Source organism: Amaranthus tricolor, chromosome 15, assembly GCF_026212465.1.
Source record: "Amaranthus tricolor cultivar Red isolate AtriRed21 chromosome 15, ASM2621246v1, whole genome shotgun sequence".
NCBI lineage: Eukaryota > Viridiplantae > Streptophyta > Magnoliopsida > Caryophyllales > Amaranthaceae > Amaranthus > Amaranthus tricolor.
The window spans coordinates 8474547-8493185 of NC_080061.1; the positions used below are offsets into that span (position 1 = coordinate 8474547).

Genomic DNA, 18639 nt, shown 5'->3' on the forward strand with positions numbered 1-18639 from the left:
TAAAATAAATATAACAAATCATATAAAATATTAAAATAATATGGAAATCATTTTATTGAGTATTATCGAAATTTATTGCATATTAATTGACATATAAAAATATACTAAAAAGAAGAAAAATAAATATAGTTTATAAATAAATGACAAAGTAATATTAAATTTGATTAATAATAAAGGAGAATATGAACTTAAACCTAGATTCTAAATGAATCTTAAGATGCCTATGTATTCCGAAAGAATCAAAGCTCACATAGTTATTGTCATACTTTTTAATTGTAATTGTTGGACGTTGTTCGATTTGCCATGTCATATTCTTCATTTTCATCATCATCTTCTACTTGGTTTGATGTCTCTACTATCTTTTTGACTGATGATGCAAATGTATCTATCGTCATCCATGAATCATCATCGTTCATTGAGTCTTTGTGTTCGGAGTTCGGACATCGACTTGATCTAAATGTATCTTACAAACACATATTTGTACAGTAATGGAGCAAAACGAGCTTTTTTTTCATCAAACAGTCTCCTGCATGTACTAAAAGTAGACTCCGACGTAAAAGTAGAAGATAGAATTTCAAGGATATCTTTTGCAATTCTCGATCATATTGAAAATTTTATCGATTTTTATTCCCACCATTCTAAAATATTAAAATAATATGATTCAAATTTAAACTAATATTTAAGACAATTATCTATTTCTACATTAAAAGAGGATGAGGATGGAGAATGACTTATAAAACTATCATCTTGACTAATTATTTTAGCTATGACGGGATGAAACCTAGTAAGACGAATAAGGACGCTAGCACGCCTAGACATATCATGGTTAGGGTTATACAAACAGTTGTATACAAATGTTAAAGGTCTCCTAAAAGTTGCTATTAGTTTCCTAAAAGTTACTTTGTGGACGACCTACACAATGATCATAATAATCTATCAATATGGTTAGATTTTCTTTCTTATGACCTGGGTCTAAAATTATTGTTATTACATAAATATAATAAAAATTAGTAAAATACGTCATCCATTTATCCATCATGTTCTTGAGTATCGGCCTTAAGAATTCATTAGTACTTCATTATTGTGGTTATCAACTTGTAAAAAATAATAATGCATTCACTTACTACTAAGTGGATATTAGGTCCATACACATATATGAAAAAAAACTTAGTTGCATGATCATACGCTACTAATATCTTTTGTACACCAATAGCATGTTCCCGTTCTTCATTGTTTATACCTTGATCTATATATTGATTATATAATCGAGTTATGACGGAATGATATTTAGTAGTCTTTTTTAACAAATTACGGGTTGAGCTCCAACAGGTCGGAGTAATTGATTGTCATTGAACCAATGTAAACTCAGTACAATTGTTTTGATCAAGAGTAAGCATCCACACTTTCGAACTTATTAGCCCCTTATGTAATGCACCTGCGACTTATCAGGTCACTTCAGTCTTCGTTCCCATAACTTACTAATTGAAATGAATAGACATAAGGTGAAGTGAATTGATTTTTTCTACCTCTTCGATGTATTTTCTGCGCATGATCAGTTTTCGTCCTCAATCTTCTTACATACATAATGGTATCTTTTTGTTATGCTACCTACAAATAAAATTGGGTATCCAATGTCCTGACTCAATTTATCCAGATACTCGATAATTAAATATCCGATAAAATCTTTTAGATAGTGAAGATATTATTTTATCGAATAGTAACTTTTTAAGCCTAAGTAAATTATGTGTGGGTAGAACTTAGCTTGCTAATAATGGTTGAACTTCTTTAAAGAATTGTTGAAATGTTGAATTAAAAGTTATTGAAGTTGGATTATGTTACTATATATTTAATTGGGTTTGTTGAATAATTCTTTTGTCTTGAATTGTAAGGGTAAAAAAAATATAAGTGAGTTAAAATATTAATGATTTTGATTATGAATCTTAATAATGATTTCAGTAAACTAAAGGAGTGTTTTAGCTAGTTTTGTTGATATTAGTTACGATGATCAAGGGTAATTTGTGGTTAAGCACATATATGTTTATATTGAAGATTTCGATTTCATTAGAAATCATATTGACTGAGCTTGTCGTCTTGCTGTAATTGAAATGGTTGGAATTTTACTCAGATCTTTAATAGTTACGAAAAAAAAATTACAAACGTATGTATTTCACTTTAGCTGAGATTGGTTTGGATATAGGGAGATGTTTTTCCTAATATAGATAGTTGTTTTTCGAACCTTGAAATCATAAAATACTTACAAAAAAGATATAGACGGTTTAATGTTTTGAAACGGTTGGAATTACCTCCGTGGTGTCTCAAGGAATTGGAACCTCGTCGGAATTATCTCGACACTACATAATAGTTGGGGGGTACGCTGATCAGTACCTCGGACTTAGATCTTCTGCGACGGTTTAGCCATTTGTAGGGAGTACACACTAGGGATCTTTGTCTAATAGTTATCCGGAGGGCCTAGCTAGCTCGATGGAAAAGAAAGTTCGTTCTATTCCATATATTTATGATTTAAAGACTTTAAAGGGAAAATTTAAGTAAAAGAAAATATAAAAGAAAGTTCTACATGTTCCATAGATCGATGATATATATGTTCCATAGATCGATGATTTCTAAACTTTGAAAGGAAATGTTTAGGCAAAGAAAGTGGAAAGATATTTGATGTATAAAAACAAAAAAAGAAGCACAATATATTTATAAAATAGTTTGTTTGCAAAAGAAAATAATTCGTAGGATATAATTTATGTACCCAACCTGCATATGTATTTGGATTAATAGTACGACATCTAGCTATGTTAAATGTGTACTCAATATATAAGGTTAAGTACCCTACCTGTTTAGCTAATACTACATGTTGATAGATGACCTACATGAAGGTTAAAGTTAGAGTATTGTCAGAAAGCAACGTCCACTCATTTTGTGTAAATAGTTATAAGATTTCCTTTCCGCTATAGTTTTATGTATAATTAGTATTTTGGCTGGGTTGTGAGAAAATTTAAATTGAGCTATGTTAAATGTGTACTCAACATAAGCTGAATATATGGTTTTGTTCTTTGAACCTGTCTTGGTGGGGGATAGATTTTGATAAGATTGATGTTCGTGATGTCAAACGGCAGCGGAAAGCGTAAAGATTAGTAATCAACAAAGTAATCTCAACGAATCATACAAAAGAATGTTAGTAAAAAGCAAATTCTTTATTCGAAATTACTTTAGTACTTATTTTGGATTATTGGAGAAAAGATTTTACCCTACGAGATGATGTGATTTTGAAATTTTTAGCGCATGTGGCACTGGTTAGTTGTTATTTTGAAATGTTGATTTTGAACTTGCAGGGTGACTTTAAGTCAAAAGAACAAATTTTGATTTATCCGATTTACAAACAGAATGCTGTCGGATTTTTTGATAGATACCCAATGGATAATATAATCAGTTGAGTAATTGATTTTATCATCAACATAATAACCCGATATAAGTGTTAAGCTTTCGCATTAGTTTAAATTAATCTTATTTCAGTTGGTTAGTTTCGCGTTGATACACCAGTCTTTAGTTTGGTTTCAGTAATTCCGGTCATGTCTATAGCACTACTGCAAATCTACCATTGAAAGACTATTTCCAAAGGAAGAAGCTTTTTTTAACTCATTTTATCTTTTGATCAAATGTATAAGACCTTGCTCTTGATCACTTGCTTTGAAACGCTTTTCTTTGGTTCCCAACTTTAGTTGTTCCATAAACCGGTGTTCATTTTGGTCATTTGGTTGATTTCGGATTGTGTATTTTGAGTCGGTTTAAAATTTGATTTTTTTTCATTTTAGTTTTGACATAAGTGTAAATAAATTTTTAAAGTAAGGTCAAATCGGATTTGATTGTATAATCGGGTAAATGTTGAATTGTCAGATCTATTTAGAATACATATAGGTGAATTAACTGTACTCAAGTTTAAAGATAATATATACTCTCTATGTCCCTTTAAAATAGCACTAATTGACTCAAAAAGCTCTCACAATAGTTAGCTCAAAGCTTTAATGATTGTGTTATTAGTAACATTTATTATTTTTCTGTAAAAGCAAAATGCCTAAAATACCCTCCATATAAGACAAAAATAACCACCATTGAATATGTCAGACCTAATTTCTCCCATTCTTCTTCTTTAATTTCGTTGGATTGGATATTTTGACTACAAAGCTTGAAGATTTCATGGAGGATTCTAGTCAAATTTTAAATTAGTCACTATTTTTCGTTCTGTTATCAGAACTAGGCATGTAATATACTGTTGAAAATCTCTTGAAGTCTTGTTTTTTTCCTAGTTAGTCTTGAATAAATACCATCTATGTAACAAAAGTTATGATTAAAATAGTAAACACATGTCAAATAGCATCTCAAAGACTTTGCATTATTAAAAGTTTTTAGTCCTTTTGATTAGCTTTTTTGCCAAACTTTTTCAACACAACCAAAACTCAAAAAGCACTCTTCTAAACTCTTATTTGTTAGCTCTTCTTTTCCAAACATCTTTGAACCCTCTATTTAATTTTATTTTACACTTCTTTCCTTAAACATATAATAGTTTTTGCACAATTTTACCCCAAAATCATCATATAATTAAGAAATTAAATGTAAAGTATATAAAATGCAACTTAATTTTTACTCAATCAATCTCATATTATGACCAAATGCTGCTAAAAACTACCAAAATAAATATGAAAATAGACCAAATAGGTGCTAAAAACACACAACCAGCAACTATATATGGAACAAATTGCAAACATATTTTTTTTGAATCTCATAGATGTTGAAATTAATTATACTTCAATCTTGATTAGCAAACTACCACTTTTCGATTCACATTAATTTATTTTTATTATGCTTCAATGTTAAAAATTATTATAGAGACCCTTATACCGAATTCAATGAGTAGTGTTTTAAGTTCGACACAACTTTTTAGCATTTTAGGTAGTTATTAAAAAATAGATTTTTAAGTGATCTGATTGGTACTTGTAGACCCAACTATAGAGGAACAATGATTGACGTTCTATCATTTCCATTTGTTGAAGTACATACTCGATCATACAACGTGAAATTCACACTTCAAGGGTATGATACTCTACTTTTGATAATTCATACTCCCTCTTATTCTTCTTATGTGTCCCATTTTCTTTTAGGGTCAAGTCACACTAATTGTCCTATTTCTATTTTTGGTATGTCATTTTGACCTTTATGCCCTTAGTTGAGTTAACTTATTTACAATTATACTCTCATTAAACTCAACTAATTTACCCCTCTTTTATCCTAACTAATCAATTAAACCTAACTAATCTAAATACTCCTTAATGATTCCCTCCAATTTAAACCCATACCCTACCCATCCCATCCCATCCTATCCCCTCTTATGTTCTGATGAACATGCATTCATTCGCCTCTCACCTCTTGTTTTCCTTAGAACCCTAGATTTGGGTTTTTGTTCTTCTATGTCTTATGATTTTCTTCTTCGTGTTCTTCTGGTTTCTTGTTCTTCTCCTTAGTTTCTTTTGCGATTTTGTGGTTTTACTTTGCTCTGTCTTCATGGAAAACCCTAAATAGCCCATTACCTTACCTCTCAAGAACCCTAAATCGCCCAGTACCTCACCTCTCAAGAACCCTAAATCGCCTATTGTTTCCCCTCTAAAAACCCCCAAAATCGCCTCTAAAAAACCCTAAATTGGATGACGATGAGTTTTCTTACTCTTTTGATGATGATTGCTCTTCAGTTGAAATAGATCCAAAGTGGCAAAGAGAACTAGATTCTGAGGGTGAACCCATTTATACTCCTGGGATAGATCTATGGGCTGATCGTAAATATATTCTTCTATTGATGCTTATTTTTCTCAAACTGATTGTGAAGATGAAGATTGGCTTGACAAACTTGGCTCATTTTCAAGTACGTTTCTGTTCTTGTGGTTGCGCATTAACTGGTGATGATTTTTTCGTTTTAGGGTTTTTTTTGATGCATTATTTCAATTGCTCGATGATCTTTAAGTGAAAGCATTTTTTTTGCCACTAAAAATCGAACAAAAAATGGAGTTTGGAAGGTTTTCCAACACTTAAAGCGCTTAGATGTTCGGTTTTTTACTCAATGATTTTACAAACATGAAATTTTCTAAGAGTACTAAAAAAACAACCAATTTTTTCATTGTTGTAAACATGAGTACAAATGTTTCAATTTAAAAAAATTAAATTTTTATACTTGTTGTTTAGATCAGAAACATCCCATTTTCAAGATCTCAAAATTTGTCCAAAAAAATGATTTCGACGTGGTAAGTGTTTCCCTTTCTTGCTGTGTTGTTTTGCTTGCTGTTCATTTTTACTTGTTGTATTGTTGTTCCTCCCAAAATGTTGTTGTCTATTGTGCTTGATTTGCTCCTGTTGTTAGTGTTTCTGATTTTCCTTTGTCCCTCCCAAAAATTTCTTTCATTAGTTGTTTTATTCATCGCTGTTGCTCCCAAAAACTTCCTCGCTACTGTTGTTCTTACTGTTCTTCAATACCCCCTACATTCCCTATCATTTCTACCCATTGGTTCATTGTCTCCGAATTGATGTTTGTGAAGAAATGTTGAAGAGAATCAACAACTAATTGTTTGTCCACACTTAGATAGTCTGGCAAAGTCTTTTCCCTATCTGCTTTGGTTTTGTTCATATGTGGGATATGATAATCAAAACCCCCTTGCATTTTCATGAACTCAATCATGCATGCTTGTAATGTTATGAACACAAATGTTAAACATTGAGGACTTAAATTGTCAAATGCATTATTCACGGCCCTTAGTAATTGTGCTACATTGTAGGCTACTTTCTGATATTGCAAAACCTGAATTAATCTAAAAAAACCCTAGGTATAGTACATTCATGTTAAGAGAATTTGGTGGTTGTTGTACAAGTTGTATATAAAAAACATCGTTCATTGCCTCCTCCATAAACTCTCTGTCATTGTGTGCTATGTGTGGCTTTGCAATATCTTTTTGAATGAAAATGTGCTTTGACAATCCATGTGGCCACTTAGCTCTAATGGTGGGTAGTACATTAATTATTAACATTGCTCTCATATGCTCTTTGGTTATTGATTGTATTGGCTTGGTCTCCAATTCCCCTGTCATTTTGTTCTTTGAGCTCCTTTTGGCAGACTTTTGAGTAATAAAAGGCCATATCCCTCCATTAGTTAAAAAACATTGGATTTGCAACAGTGCACATGAATATTATTTTTGGGATGAATCTTTTGGATTGACATTCCCTATGTGGTTCTACTTCACCTGTAGTTAGGTAGTAAGTCTGTGTTTCCCGAGTTAGATAGAAATGCTTTTCATCAATATAAACAATGTTAGTATGTGGCTTAAACTTGAAAGAATCATTTTGTTCATCATATTGACACTTAGATAATGCAAAACTTAACATGTGTAGTTTGTTGTTTTCATTCAATATTGGTTTGATTGCATTTGTGTGCTTTCTAATCACTTTGTTCTTCTTCCACCTATAAACCGTGGACTGATACCTCCATTTTCTTTGCAACTAAGTGTTGAGTGCATTTTATTCAAATTTGATGGACTTGAATTTTTCTTCATCAAATTGAATCTTGTTTGGTGTTTGTCTCCCAACCCTCTTGCTGTTGAGGTTGATGATTGTGTTATTATTTAGCATTTGCTTTTGAACTTCTATCCATAATCTCGTAATTTTTTTCCTACACACTTCAAATTCTGTTGCAAGTGCATTAATTGTACATTGCACCGATTTTCCCTTTTAGTTTAATGAGGACAATAGTTTTTGCATTATTTGAGCTCTTTGTTGGGTGCTTAGATTTTTTGAGAGAGCCATGTTAAAGTGGTTGTGTAATTAATGAGTATGTTTTGTTGGTATTTATTGAAGTTGTTCTGAATTTTGTCGGAATGTTATGATCACATTCTTTTAATGGCGCCAACATTTGATTTTTGGCTGAAATTTCGACATTATGGATTTCAATGGCAATTTCATTAAGTTGGATTCTGATTTGGTTTCTGATTTTCATTAATGGCGCCAATTTGTTTGGTTTCTGATTTGTTTTGGGGCCTGTACTTGAATTTGGCGCCTGTGTTTTTGTTTTCTTATTTCTGTGGCTGCTGTATCTTTGTTTATTGGTGTCAATTTGTTGTTTCTATTTTTTTGAACATCTAATTTTGGCTTTTGAAACAAAATGAGATGCTATTGTGATGAATTTTTTTCAAAATGAAAATTTGGTTGTTTACAATTCCGTGGCAATTTATGAAAATATTAATGCATCGATTTTTTAGTAATGTGAAATATCTGAAGTCAATGATCGAAAAAAAATCCGCACCCACATGATCAGTAAAGACTGCAACTACACCGAAGATGTTGAAGAATTGAGAAGGCTATCCGAGATTAAGTAGTCGATCTATGTAATTTTCCTTATTAGTCGGACTAATTATGTAATTTCGATAAATTAATGTATTGTAGGACATGTATTTTCGGTTAAGTACCCAAACTATGTAATTCTGGTGGTGACTTGAAAAAAAATAAAGACTTTTGGAGGTGAAAAGTATTCACCATTTGTAAAAGTACACAAGTACCTTAAAATTGGAGGGAATCATTAACCTCCTAATCATTGCACTAAAAACCCATAATATTACACTTTCTCCTACCCATAGGGTTCCATTTTGACCCACCTTAAAATCCGTAAAAAATCAAATGAGACTCTTTAAATAGAATAGGAGGGAGTATTATAATGTGCATGTGATTTTGGGTTAGATGTTAAGAAAATGCTTCTTAAAGTTTCATTAATCACATCAAAAATCCTACAAGTATATCCTACTCATATAATAGAGACAACTAACAAGTAACACCTAATAGGTGACAATTAAAGGTGTAAGTTAGATTTTTTAGTTTTAACACAAAAGAAAACTAAATTTGTTTTATTGTCCAATCCAAATCAAAAAAATTATTTTTAGAACCGACTAAAACTAAACCAAATCATATTACATCCCATGAAACCAACCCAAATCAAAAGAACTTATTTGTAACCTTTGGTAAGGGAAAATTTACTAAAAGGACAATTGTTTACAAATTTTAGCATTGAATATTAGCTAGAAATTTACTAAAAATGATTGTTTATTCAAAAGAAAACTACACTTTTCGATTTTCACTTCTTTTTATTTAACCAAATTCAATTTATTTTGAGTTCCATTTTTTAAAATTTGTTTACTCAGAAGAAAACTAATTCATTATTTTTTACAATTTGAATCAAATAAATTATCTGTTTTAATTTTCAACACTAATTTTTAGCAAACATCCAAGACCCTTATTAGCATGGTAACAAGATATCAATATTTGATATCATCGTCCTATGGTTATTGATTCAAACTTCACAACCATCAATGCAAGAACTTATTGTCTTACACGTCTAGTGTCGACTACTCTCACAATTACTTTCATCAAGGGTTCAAGCTCCCAATATTTAAGCTCTTATCTGCATGTCCCATACAATTCTTTTTTACATCCCAATTATAGTCAAAGTTATCAGCCCAATATTCCTCTAAGAAACGGAATTCGAGCAGGAAAATGTGACGGACAATTTAATATTCTTACCCTTTCTAGAGAGAGGGCACAGAAGTGTGGTCAAGTTTAACCCCAAATAGTGAGATCCCTGCATAGAGAGAAATATGAGTGACATTATGTCCTCATGAGCCAAACTACCTGCATATAACAACATTAGCAAACACTAGGGTTGAAACATTAGAAAAAGCATGTTGAGTAAATAAATACAATAATTAGCGTGTAAAAAGCAACTAGATACTAGCACAAGGATAAGTATCAGTGGTCTAAATCATGAATTCGACATCTTTAGCTATTTTTATCCTTAATCAGATTCTCAGAGATGTTATTTTGGAGGTAATAACGTACACAAATATTATCAAAATGAAAAATTGATTATTTTAGCAGTCGGACCATATCAGATAAGTAATTATAAATTTGACAAAAGAAAAGAGATACAAATATCGTGCCAGTCTAGTTAGGGTGTCCAATTTTTTGTGTGCTAGACATTTGCATTTGGCTTTTTCTTGGTAAGTAATAAAATTTTATTACCAAAAAAGTAGAGATAAAATTTAATTTTCAATGGGTTGTACAAGTGAGATCATGTTTAAAAATAACAATGGATCAAACTATGATCAAACCCAAATTATCAACTGGAACAATTTCACGGTAAGACCATTTCTATTGTGTTTGCTTAATGTACATTTAATGATCACTTATAAGTTATAACCTCAAAGTGATCACTTAAAATTTCAATTGATCACTTTTTAAATATTAGGGCTACTATTGTGAGAGATAATCTTTCACTGAGACTATCTCTAATAAGGAGCCTATATTTTTGTAATATTTATTAGATGTGTTATATAACCTATATGTAATATGTGTGTCTTTTGATGAGATCGTATCATATAGCAAATTATGTTAGGATATGGAACCAAATCATACAACAACAGTTTTCTTGAGGGACGTCTCTAACCCAACACATTAAAACATAATTAAACTAAAATATGATAAGGAGCTGATCAAATTAGAGACGCAAGAATTTGTGATCAGAGAGGACTATACGATTAATAAAGTTCGGCCCGCTTAATACCCCAAAATTTTTCTCTCTCCTCTGTCCTCCCTTTTCTTCTCTCTCTTCTTTCTCTCACTCCCCATCCGAAGAAAGAACCCTAAACCCGGCAATTCCCCGTTCGTCCTTAGTAAGTATCCCCTTTTCCTTCCTTGTGTCTCTTCTCTTCCTTATCTGTTTTCCTGTCGCTTTTTTTTTATTTCCTTAATTGATAGTGGATCTGTTATCCATTTAAGATCTGAACTGTTTTTCTTTTCATAGACATATGAGATCTCGCTATAAATATTTTAAAATTATGTTCATCATAATGTAGATTCATACAAATTGTCATTATTGATTTTCTTGTCTAAATAACAATTTGGAAATGAGAGTTTCTTAAATTTTTGTGCTTTGATTTGACTTCTGCCGGTTAATGTTTCATTTCTTTTGCTATGAATTTGATCCAATCGAGTTGAAATTTTGCATGTTGTGTTTATAGGATATCTAATGGAGAACGTTATGTGGCACCACAACGGATTGAAGTTTGTGATTTCATCTCTGATTAACTAGTTTATCTCTTTTTTGTTTGAATTTTTAACTTAGTTTTCTACAATGGACGACGGTGATGGTTTTCGTAACGACAGTTTCCGTAACTGGGGGTATTATGACACACCCATCAAGTCTCTTAACTTGCATTTGGGTGGTGGAGATCGGAAACCATTAATCGGAAGCCGTGATTCTGCCTTGATTCCGAATTCGAATTTTCATCCAAGGGATTATGTGATTCCAAATTACCACCAGGTTGATTATCACTTGAGGGATGCTTGTTTTTTTAGAGACAATAGTAATAAATTCTTTAATATCTTGCCAACTAGTCATAGTTATGCTGTTCCTACTGAGCCTGCCCCGACCCATCATCAGGGTCATCCTATGCAAATGATACGACAACTCGAACCCTCGAATGAGGAAAGGATGGTTCAAGCTGAACCGTCTAATGTTGAGATGAATGATGGTCCGTTGAAAAAAAGATCAGCTGGGAAAGCTGAAAAACCGCCTAAAACTAAGAAACCGAAGAAAGCCCCTAGTGGTTCAAAGGACGGAGGAAGTGGTTCTACCCAACGAGCGAAGTCTGCGAAGAAAACTACTGAGGTTGTGATAAATGGAATTGATATGGACATTTCTACTATTCCCATACCGGTTTGTTCTTGCACTGGGGCGCCTCAACAATGTTATCGCTGGGGTTCTGGTGGGTGGCAGTCGGCTTGCTGTACAACTGTGATGTCAGTGTACCCCTTACCAATGAGTACTAAACGACGTGGGGCTAGGATAGCTGGGAGAAAGATGAGTTTGGGGGCTTTCAAGAAGGTGTTGGAAAAGTTGGCAGCCGAAGGTTATAACTTCTCTAACCCAATTGATTTGAGGACTCATTGGGCTAAACACGGTACGAATAAGTTTGTCACGATCAGGTAGATGTACACATCAGATTCTACAATTGGCTTCGATTTTCCTCCGGCCTGCTTCTCATGTACATTAGTATGTCACTTGAAACTGGGGCTCGTTAAAATCGGTTTGTAGTCCTTGAATTATCTTCTTTTTCTCAAGTTACATGTTCTTTAAACTCTACATTTTGCGGATCAAAAATTTGTTGTTTCATCCTCATTTCTGGTTGTAGTTAAGGGAATCTCACTAATGTATGGCTGCGTGGTTAGCAAATAGTGGATGAGTTTTCATTTATTTCTTCCTTAGAGCTTAAGATTTATAGTTGACAGTCTCATGTTAACAGATAACACTCTTTGTTATAAAGGCTAATTTCTGCTGACCAGTGAATTGAATGATAAACCTTTTTGTTTGTCATATCAAGTTTCTAGCGTGTATGCCATTGTGCCATCATTCTTTATATTTACTTCTAACACTCAATCTTCAGTCCAAAGCTCTCTGAACGTTCTATCATTTGTGGTTTCTCGAACGCATTTGCAGACATGTGAATGTGCATTGCGGATTTGTGGTGTTCATTTTGGATTTAGTAGTTGGGCTTAAAAGGGTCTAAGTCATTGTGAATGATTTTTGGTCATATGTTTTCCTCATATCCTTGGGCTTCATCCCTTACATTGTGCTGTGAGTGAACTTATGTTCCTTTTCATCCTTGTTAAACTGTGTTAATATTAGTTAGAATAACTAACCAGTAGGAAGGTTTTTGGATTATTCAGTGTATGTACATGTTAGGGAAATGTCTTGGGATGAAATTTCACATGAGATGTGCTTGCTTTGCTTTATTTGGTTATCTTTGAACATCAAAATAGTATCAAGCAGCTTTGTTTTGGTGTTTAGATTGGAAGATGGCTTCTTGATCATTTCATTTCATGGTTTTACCTATAATTGCAAAACTTTGTTAACCTAGACCGATTCTCTCATTTTATGTCTTTTCCGGTGCCGGAATTTAGGAGTGTCATTGGTTTTGCCTTATCTTTCTTAACTGAAGTTGTTTTGTTGAGGTCTGTGCTTGGTTTGGGTTATGCATATGCCTGTTGATCTATTCAGTTGTGGTTGGGTTGTGCCTTGCTGGTAATGAACATGAGCAGTTATGGCATGTGACTCGATGGGAGTATTTCAAAATGTATGCCTTCATGTGCTTGGAAATTGAGCTGGAAATTTTTCTTTGATTAGTTATTTGTTGGACTATTGAGGCAGTTTTCTTCAACTATTTGTCTCGGTGCGTCGGTAACCCTTCGAAGAAATGTTAAAAGTGTAATCTAATACATAATACACATATATTATTACTACATTATACACATATATTATTACTACATAATACACATATATTATTACTACGCTAAGTAGCCAAAAAGCATTAATGTTGCTACACTAAGTAGCCAAAATACAACAATTTTAGTGCTAGAACTGGTTGGTCAAAAGTGTTCACAATTAGTTTCTAAGTAGATTTTTAAAAAGACAACTATATTCAGTTTCAAGATTTGCAATTTAATTATCTGTAGTTTTTGAAATTATGTCGCATCTTAGAAAGTCGCGTTAGAAGCACTTTCATTCTTGATATGTGGTGTGAAAGGTGGTTTATTTGTAGCAATCAAAGGTGATATAAGAACTCGGTGTTTCACTGTCTAGTGTAGTAACCAAAGGTGACGTAGGTGTAAAATCAGATGGTGTGTGACCATATTACGGCAATTTAGTGTCTGTTGTACTGGGGTCAACTAGTGTAGTAACAGAACAAACTTCTTTTAGAATAGTTTGTTTTGTTTGGTTTTCTATATAAGTGTATTTTTCCCTATTTTTTATAAACAAGTAATAGTAAAATCAAGTAATAGTATTAAAACACTTCAAAAAATGTAATTATAAGAAATTGTATTAAAAGTTTATGTTTCGTTCCTCTTCTTCTTACGCTTTGTGTTGTGTGCGTATGATCAGTTTTTGTCCTTAATATTCTTACATATATAATAGTATCTTTTTGTTTGTGCTACAAATAAAATCGGGTTGGGACTCCGTGTACCCGGTTTTCTTTGTAAACACTTTATTAACTAATAAAATCGGGTACATAGAGCCCCAACCCGATTTTTGAGACACGAACAGTTAAAATAGGTTCCGACTAACCGAACATATGACTTTTTAGGTACCCGAAATACTAGGTATCCGATTGTAAACACTTGTACAACCGAGTGTGCGAAATTAAAGCAAACGGAAAAACAAGATTAGTTACATAAAGTGCCGAATTTAAAGAAAGCAATCCTAATTAAAATTAAATTTTGGGGCTAAGGCAACATGATTTTCCCTAAAGTAAAGACAAGATCTTGCTCTTAATAAACAAAATGAGAAACCGAAACAGCAAAATTTTGAATAAAAGGTTTAGGCTTTCATATCCTACTTTAATGTAGGAGTAAGTCACCAAAAAGCCAAAAAACATTTTTTCCTCCCCCTCTATCTTGTAGATCCTTTGTTTTCATATGCTCTATTCAAATTGGATTTACTAATTTTAGTGTCAAATTTTAACTATGATTTCTTATCGATTTATAAAAAACAACATATTTATGTGAAATCTTATTAAATTCGTCTTAATATATACTTTGTAAATATCAATTGTTTAAAATTTTTAAAAACTCACAATTAAAATTATTAAATTTTAAAATTTACATTAAAATTTAAAAAAATTAAATAAAAAATTTAAAAACAGAAGAAGTAAGATATTGTCAAATTAACCATAATAACTTTTTTAAAATTACTTTATCGAGACAAAAAGGTAAGACTAGCTCAAACAAAAAGAGAGTGATTTTAAACGGGATTATAAAAAGTTGTAATACTCCCTCAAATACAAAGTATTTCATTTAATTTTTTGGCACTCTTCATTATTCCATTTTATTCTTAATTTAAATGTCAAAATATAGTAAAGTAAGATTTTCTATGATTCATCTCAATGTAAATTTTGATAATATCAAATTATTATATTATACACAATAAGAAATATTTAGCATTTAATGAGTGCATTAATATAATGCAAAAACTAAATGGAACAATTTGCGTAAATTGGAGACGGTAAAACGCAGATTCAAGCAAACCTACCTATGCCTTCATTATAAAGCTAGGATTAGGAATTGAAGAAACAGGCCCCAATAGTCCACCAAATGACTAATCAAGGCAGAACCTCCAGCTCAGTTTCCAAGCACATGAAGGCATACATTTTGAAAAACTCCCATCGAGTCACATGCCATAACTGCTCATATTCGTTACCAGCAAGGCACAGAACAACCCAACCACAACTGAATAGATCAACAAAACAATTTCAATTAAGAAAGATAAGGCAAAACCAAAGACATTCCTAAATTCCGGCACCGGAAAAGACATAAAATGAGAGAAGCGGTCTAGGTTAACAATGACTTAGACCCTTTTAAGCCCAACTACTAAATCCAAAATGAACACCACAAATCCGCAATGCACATTCACATGTCTGCAAATGCGTTCGAGAAACCACAAATGATAGAACGTTCAGAGAGCTTTGGACTGAAGATTATGATGGCACAATGGCATACACGCTAGGAACTTGATATGACAAACAAAAAGGTTTATCATTCAATTCACTGGTCAGCAGAAATTAGCCTTTATAACAAAGAGAGTTATCTGTTAACATGAGATAGTCAACTATAAATCTTAAGCTCTAAGGAAGAAATAAATGAAAACTCATCCACTATTTGCTAACCAGGCAGCCATACATTAGTGAGATTCCCTTAACTACAAGCAGAAATGAGGATGAAACAACAAATTTTTGATCCGCAAAATGTAGAGTTTAAAGAACATGTAACTTGGGAAAAAGAAGATAATTCAAGGACTACAAACCGATTTTAACGAGCCCCACTTTCAAGTGACATACTAATGTACATGAGAAGCAGGCCGGAGGAAAATCGAAGCCAATTGTAGAATCTGATGTGTACATCTACCTGATCGTGACAAACTTATTCGTACCGTGTTTAGCCCAATGAGTCCTCAAATCAATTGGGTTAGAGAAGTTATAACCTTCGGCTGCCAACTTTTCCAACACCTTCTTGAAAGCCCCCAAACTCATCTTTCTCCCAGCTATCCTAGCCCCACGTCGTTTAGTACTCATTGGTAAGGGGTACACTGACATCACAGTTGTACAGCAAGCCGACTGCCACCCACCAGAACCCCAGCGATAACATTGTTGAGGCGCCCCAGTGCAAGAACAAACCGGTATGGGAATAGTAGAAATGTCCATATCAATTCCATTTATCACAACCTCAGTAGTTTTCTTCGCAGACTTCGCTCGTTGGGTAGAACCACTTCCTCCGTCCTTTGAACCACTAGGGGCTTTCTTCGGTTTCTTAGTTTTAGGCGGTTTTTCAGCTTTCCCAGCTGATCTTTTTTTCAACGGACCATCATTCATTTCAACATTAGACGGTTCAGCTTGAACCATCCTTTCCTCATTCGAGGGTTCGAGTTGTCGTATCATTTGCATAGGATGACCCTGATGATGGGTCGGGGCAGGCTCAGTAGGAACAGCATAACTATGACTAGTTGGCAAGATATTAAAGAATTTATTACTATTGTCTCTAAAAAAACAAGCATCCCTCAAGTGATAATCAACCTGGTGGTAATTTGGAATCACATAATCCCTTGGATGAAAATTCGAATTCGGAATCAAGGCAGAATCACGGCTTCCGATTAATGGTTTCCGATCTCCACCACCCAAATGCAAGTTAAGAGACTTGATGGGTGTATCATAATACCCCCAGTTACGGAAACTGTCGTTACGAAAACCATCACCGTCGTCCATTGTAGAAAACTAAGTTAAAAATTCAAACAAAAAAGAGATAAACTAGTTAATCAGAGATGAAATCACAAACTTCAATCCGTTGTGGTGCCACATAACGTTCTCCATTAGATATCCTATAAACACAACATGCAAAATTTCAACTCGATTGGATCAAATTCATAGCAAAAGAAATGAAACATTAACCGGCAGAAGTCAAATCAAAGCAGAAAATTTAAGAAACTCTCATTTCCAAATTGTTATTTAGACAAGAAAATCAATAATGACAATTTATATGAATCTACATTACGATGAACATAATTTTAAAATATTTAATGCGAGATCTCAAATGTCTATGAAAAAAAAAACAGTTCAGATCTTAAATGGATAACAGATCCACTATCAATTAAGGAAATAAAAAAAGAGACAGGAAAACAGATAAGGAAGAGAAGAGACACAAGGAAGGAAAAGAGGATACTTACTGAGGATGAACGGGGAATTGCCGGGTTAGGGTTCTTTCTTCCGATGGGGGAGAGGAGAGAGAAAAGGAAAGGGAGGAGAGAGGAGAGAGGAGAGAGAGGAAATTTTGGGTAATAAATGGGCCAAAATTTTTTAATCGAATAGTTCTCTCTGATTTGATTCAATATAATTAATCCGTTTTAAATTAATGAACAATATAAAAAAAATAATATTATTTATTTATAACTTTTAATTTGTAATTAGTTTTTAATTTATAGATTAAAATATAATTAAGTGAAATCTTATTTTTTTTCATTAAATGGATTTTTAATATCAAATTTTTATAATTTTCTATTAAACATAATTAGAGAAATTAAGGATTGAATTAATACATTGGACTGCTCGAAAAAACAAACGTTGTAAGTAAATTGAAATAGAGAAAGTACTAGCATAATTTGTTGTATAATACGATCTCATCAATACACATCCATACTACATATGGGTTATATAATACACTTAATAAATATACACAAATTTTTGTATCAGACGGTTTCACTTTGAGGCAGGCCTAATATTTGGCTTAAATAGCCCAATAATAGAAATTTTTAGCTTATGGACTTCTTGTTTTAAGGTCGCCTCACCGTGAGACAATCTCATATAATACAGGCTGATAAATATAACACAAATTGTTGTGAGAGACGGTCTTTCCGAAAGATGCATTACATATATAGACTAAATAGCCCAATTAATACAATTTAAAGACGAAATTATAATATGGGCTTCATGTTAGGTCGTATTTCTGAGAGACGGACTCTCACAAGAGTAGCTGATATATAAATATTATGATAATATCGCCTTAGGAATAGTTTTTCGCTGAGAAATAGTTTCTCACAAGAGTAGCACTATTATGATAAGCATATTCTCTAATCTAACAATAAGTGATCACTTTAAAATTATAGTGTTCACTTTAAGATTTTAAAAAGTGATCAATACAAATTTTCAAGTGATCACTTTGAGGTTATAACTTATCACAAATTCTTATGAGAGACCATCTTTAATTGGGCTGACCCATTATATATTTTTTAAAACATTGTAAGTAGGCATTAAGAATAATGTAAGTAGACATTTAAAATATTAAAAGTAGGCATGAAAGATACGATTAGTAAGCATTAAGGATAATATAAGTAGGCATTAAGAATACAATAAGTAGGCATTAATCTTTAATGAGCTGGACTTGAGATACGTCTCTCAAAGTTAAGATATCTCAAGAGACTAGCTAATAACTTGTGATCACTAAATGTATATT

At 32.6% G+C, this 18639-nt stretch overlaps 2 protein-coding genes across 3 annotated transcripts; one reads left to right on the plus strand and one right to left on the minus strand.

The window, feature by feature from the left end:
- Positions 1 to 10625: 10625 nt before the first annotated feature.
- LOC130801893 (protein BASIC PENTACYSTEINE2-like) lies at positions 10626 to 12460 on the plus strand. 2 transcript variants are annotated; one of them, XM_057665832.1, is made up of 2 exons: positions 10626 to 10757; positions 11210 to 12460. In XM_057665832.1, exon 2 carries the CDS (start codon positions 11219 to 11221, stop codon positions 12074 to 12076), a length of 858 nt encoding a protein of 285 aa, XP_057521815.1. In that variant the 5' UTR covers positions 10626 to 10757; positions 11210 to 11218; the 3' UTR covers positions 12077 to 12460. The 2 variants fall into 2 exon arrangements, with proteins under 2 accessions (XP_057521815.1, XP_057521814.1); XM_057665831.1 differs by having other exon boundaries at positions 10635 to 10757; positions 11106 to 12460.
- Positions 12461 to 15691: 3231 nt separating this feature from the next.
- Positions 15692 to 17492, minus strand: LOC130801894 (protein BASIC PENTACYSTEINE2-like). Its single transcript, XM_057665833.1, has 2 exons — positions 17357 to 17492; positions 15692 to 16907 (listed from the first exon to the last, which is right to left on the minus strand). The coding sequence occupies exon 2, from the start codon at positions 16896 to 16898 to the stop codon at positions 16041 to 16043; it is 858 nt and encodes a 285-aa protein (XP_057521816.1). The 5' UTR covers positions 16899 to 16907; positions 17357 to 17492; the 3' UTR covers positions 15692 to 16040.
- Between the last annotated feature and the right edge of the window lie 1147 nt (positions 17493 to 18639).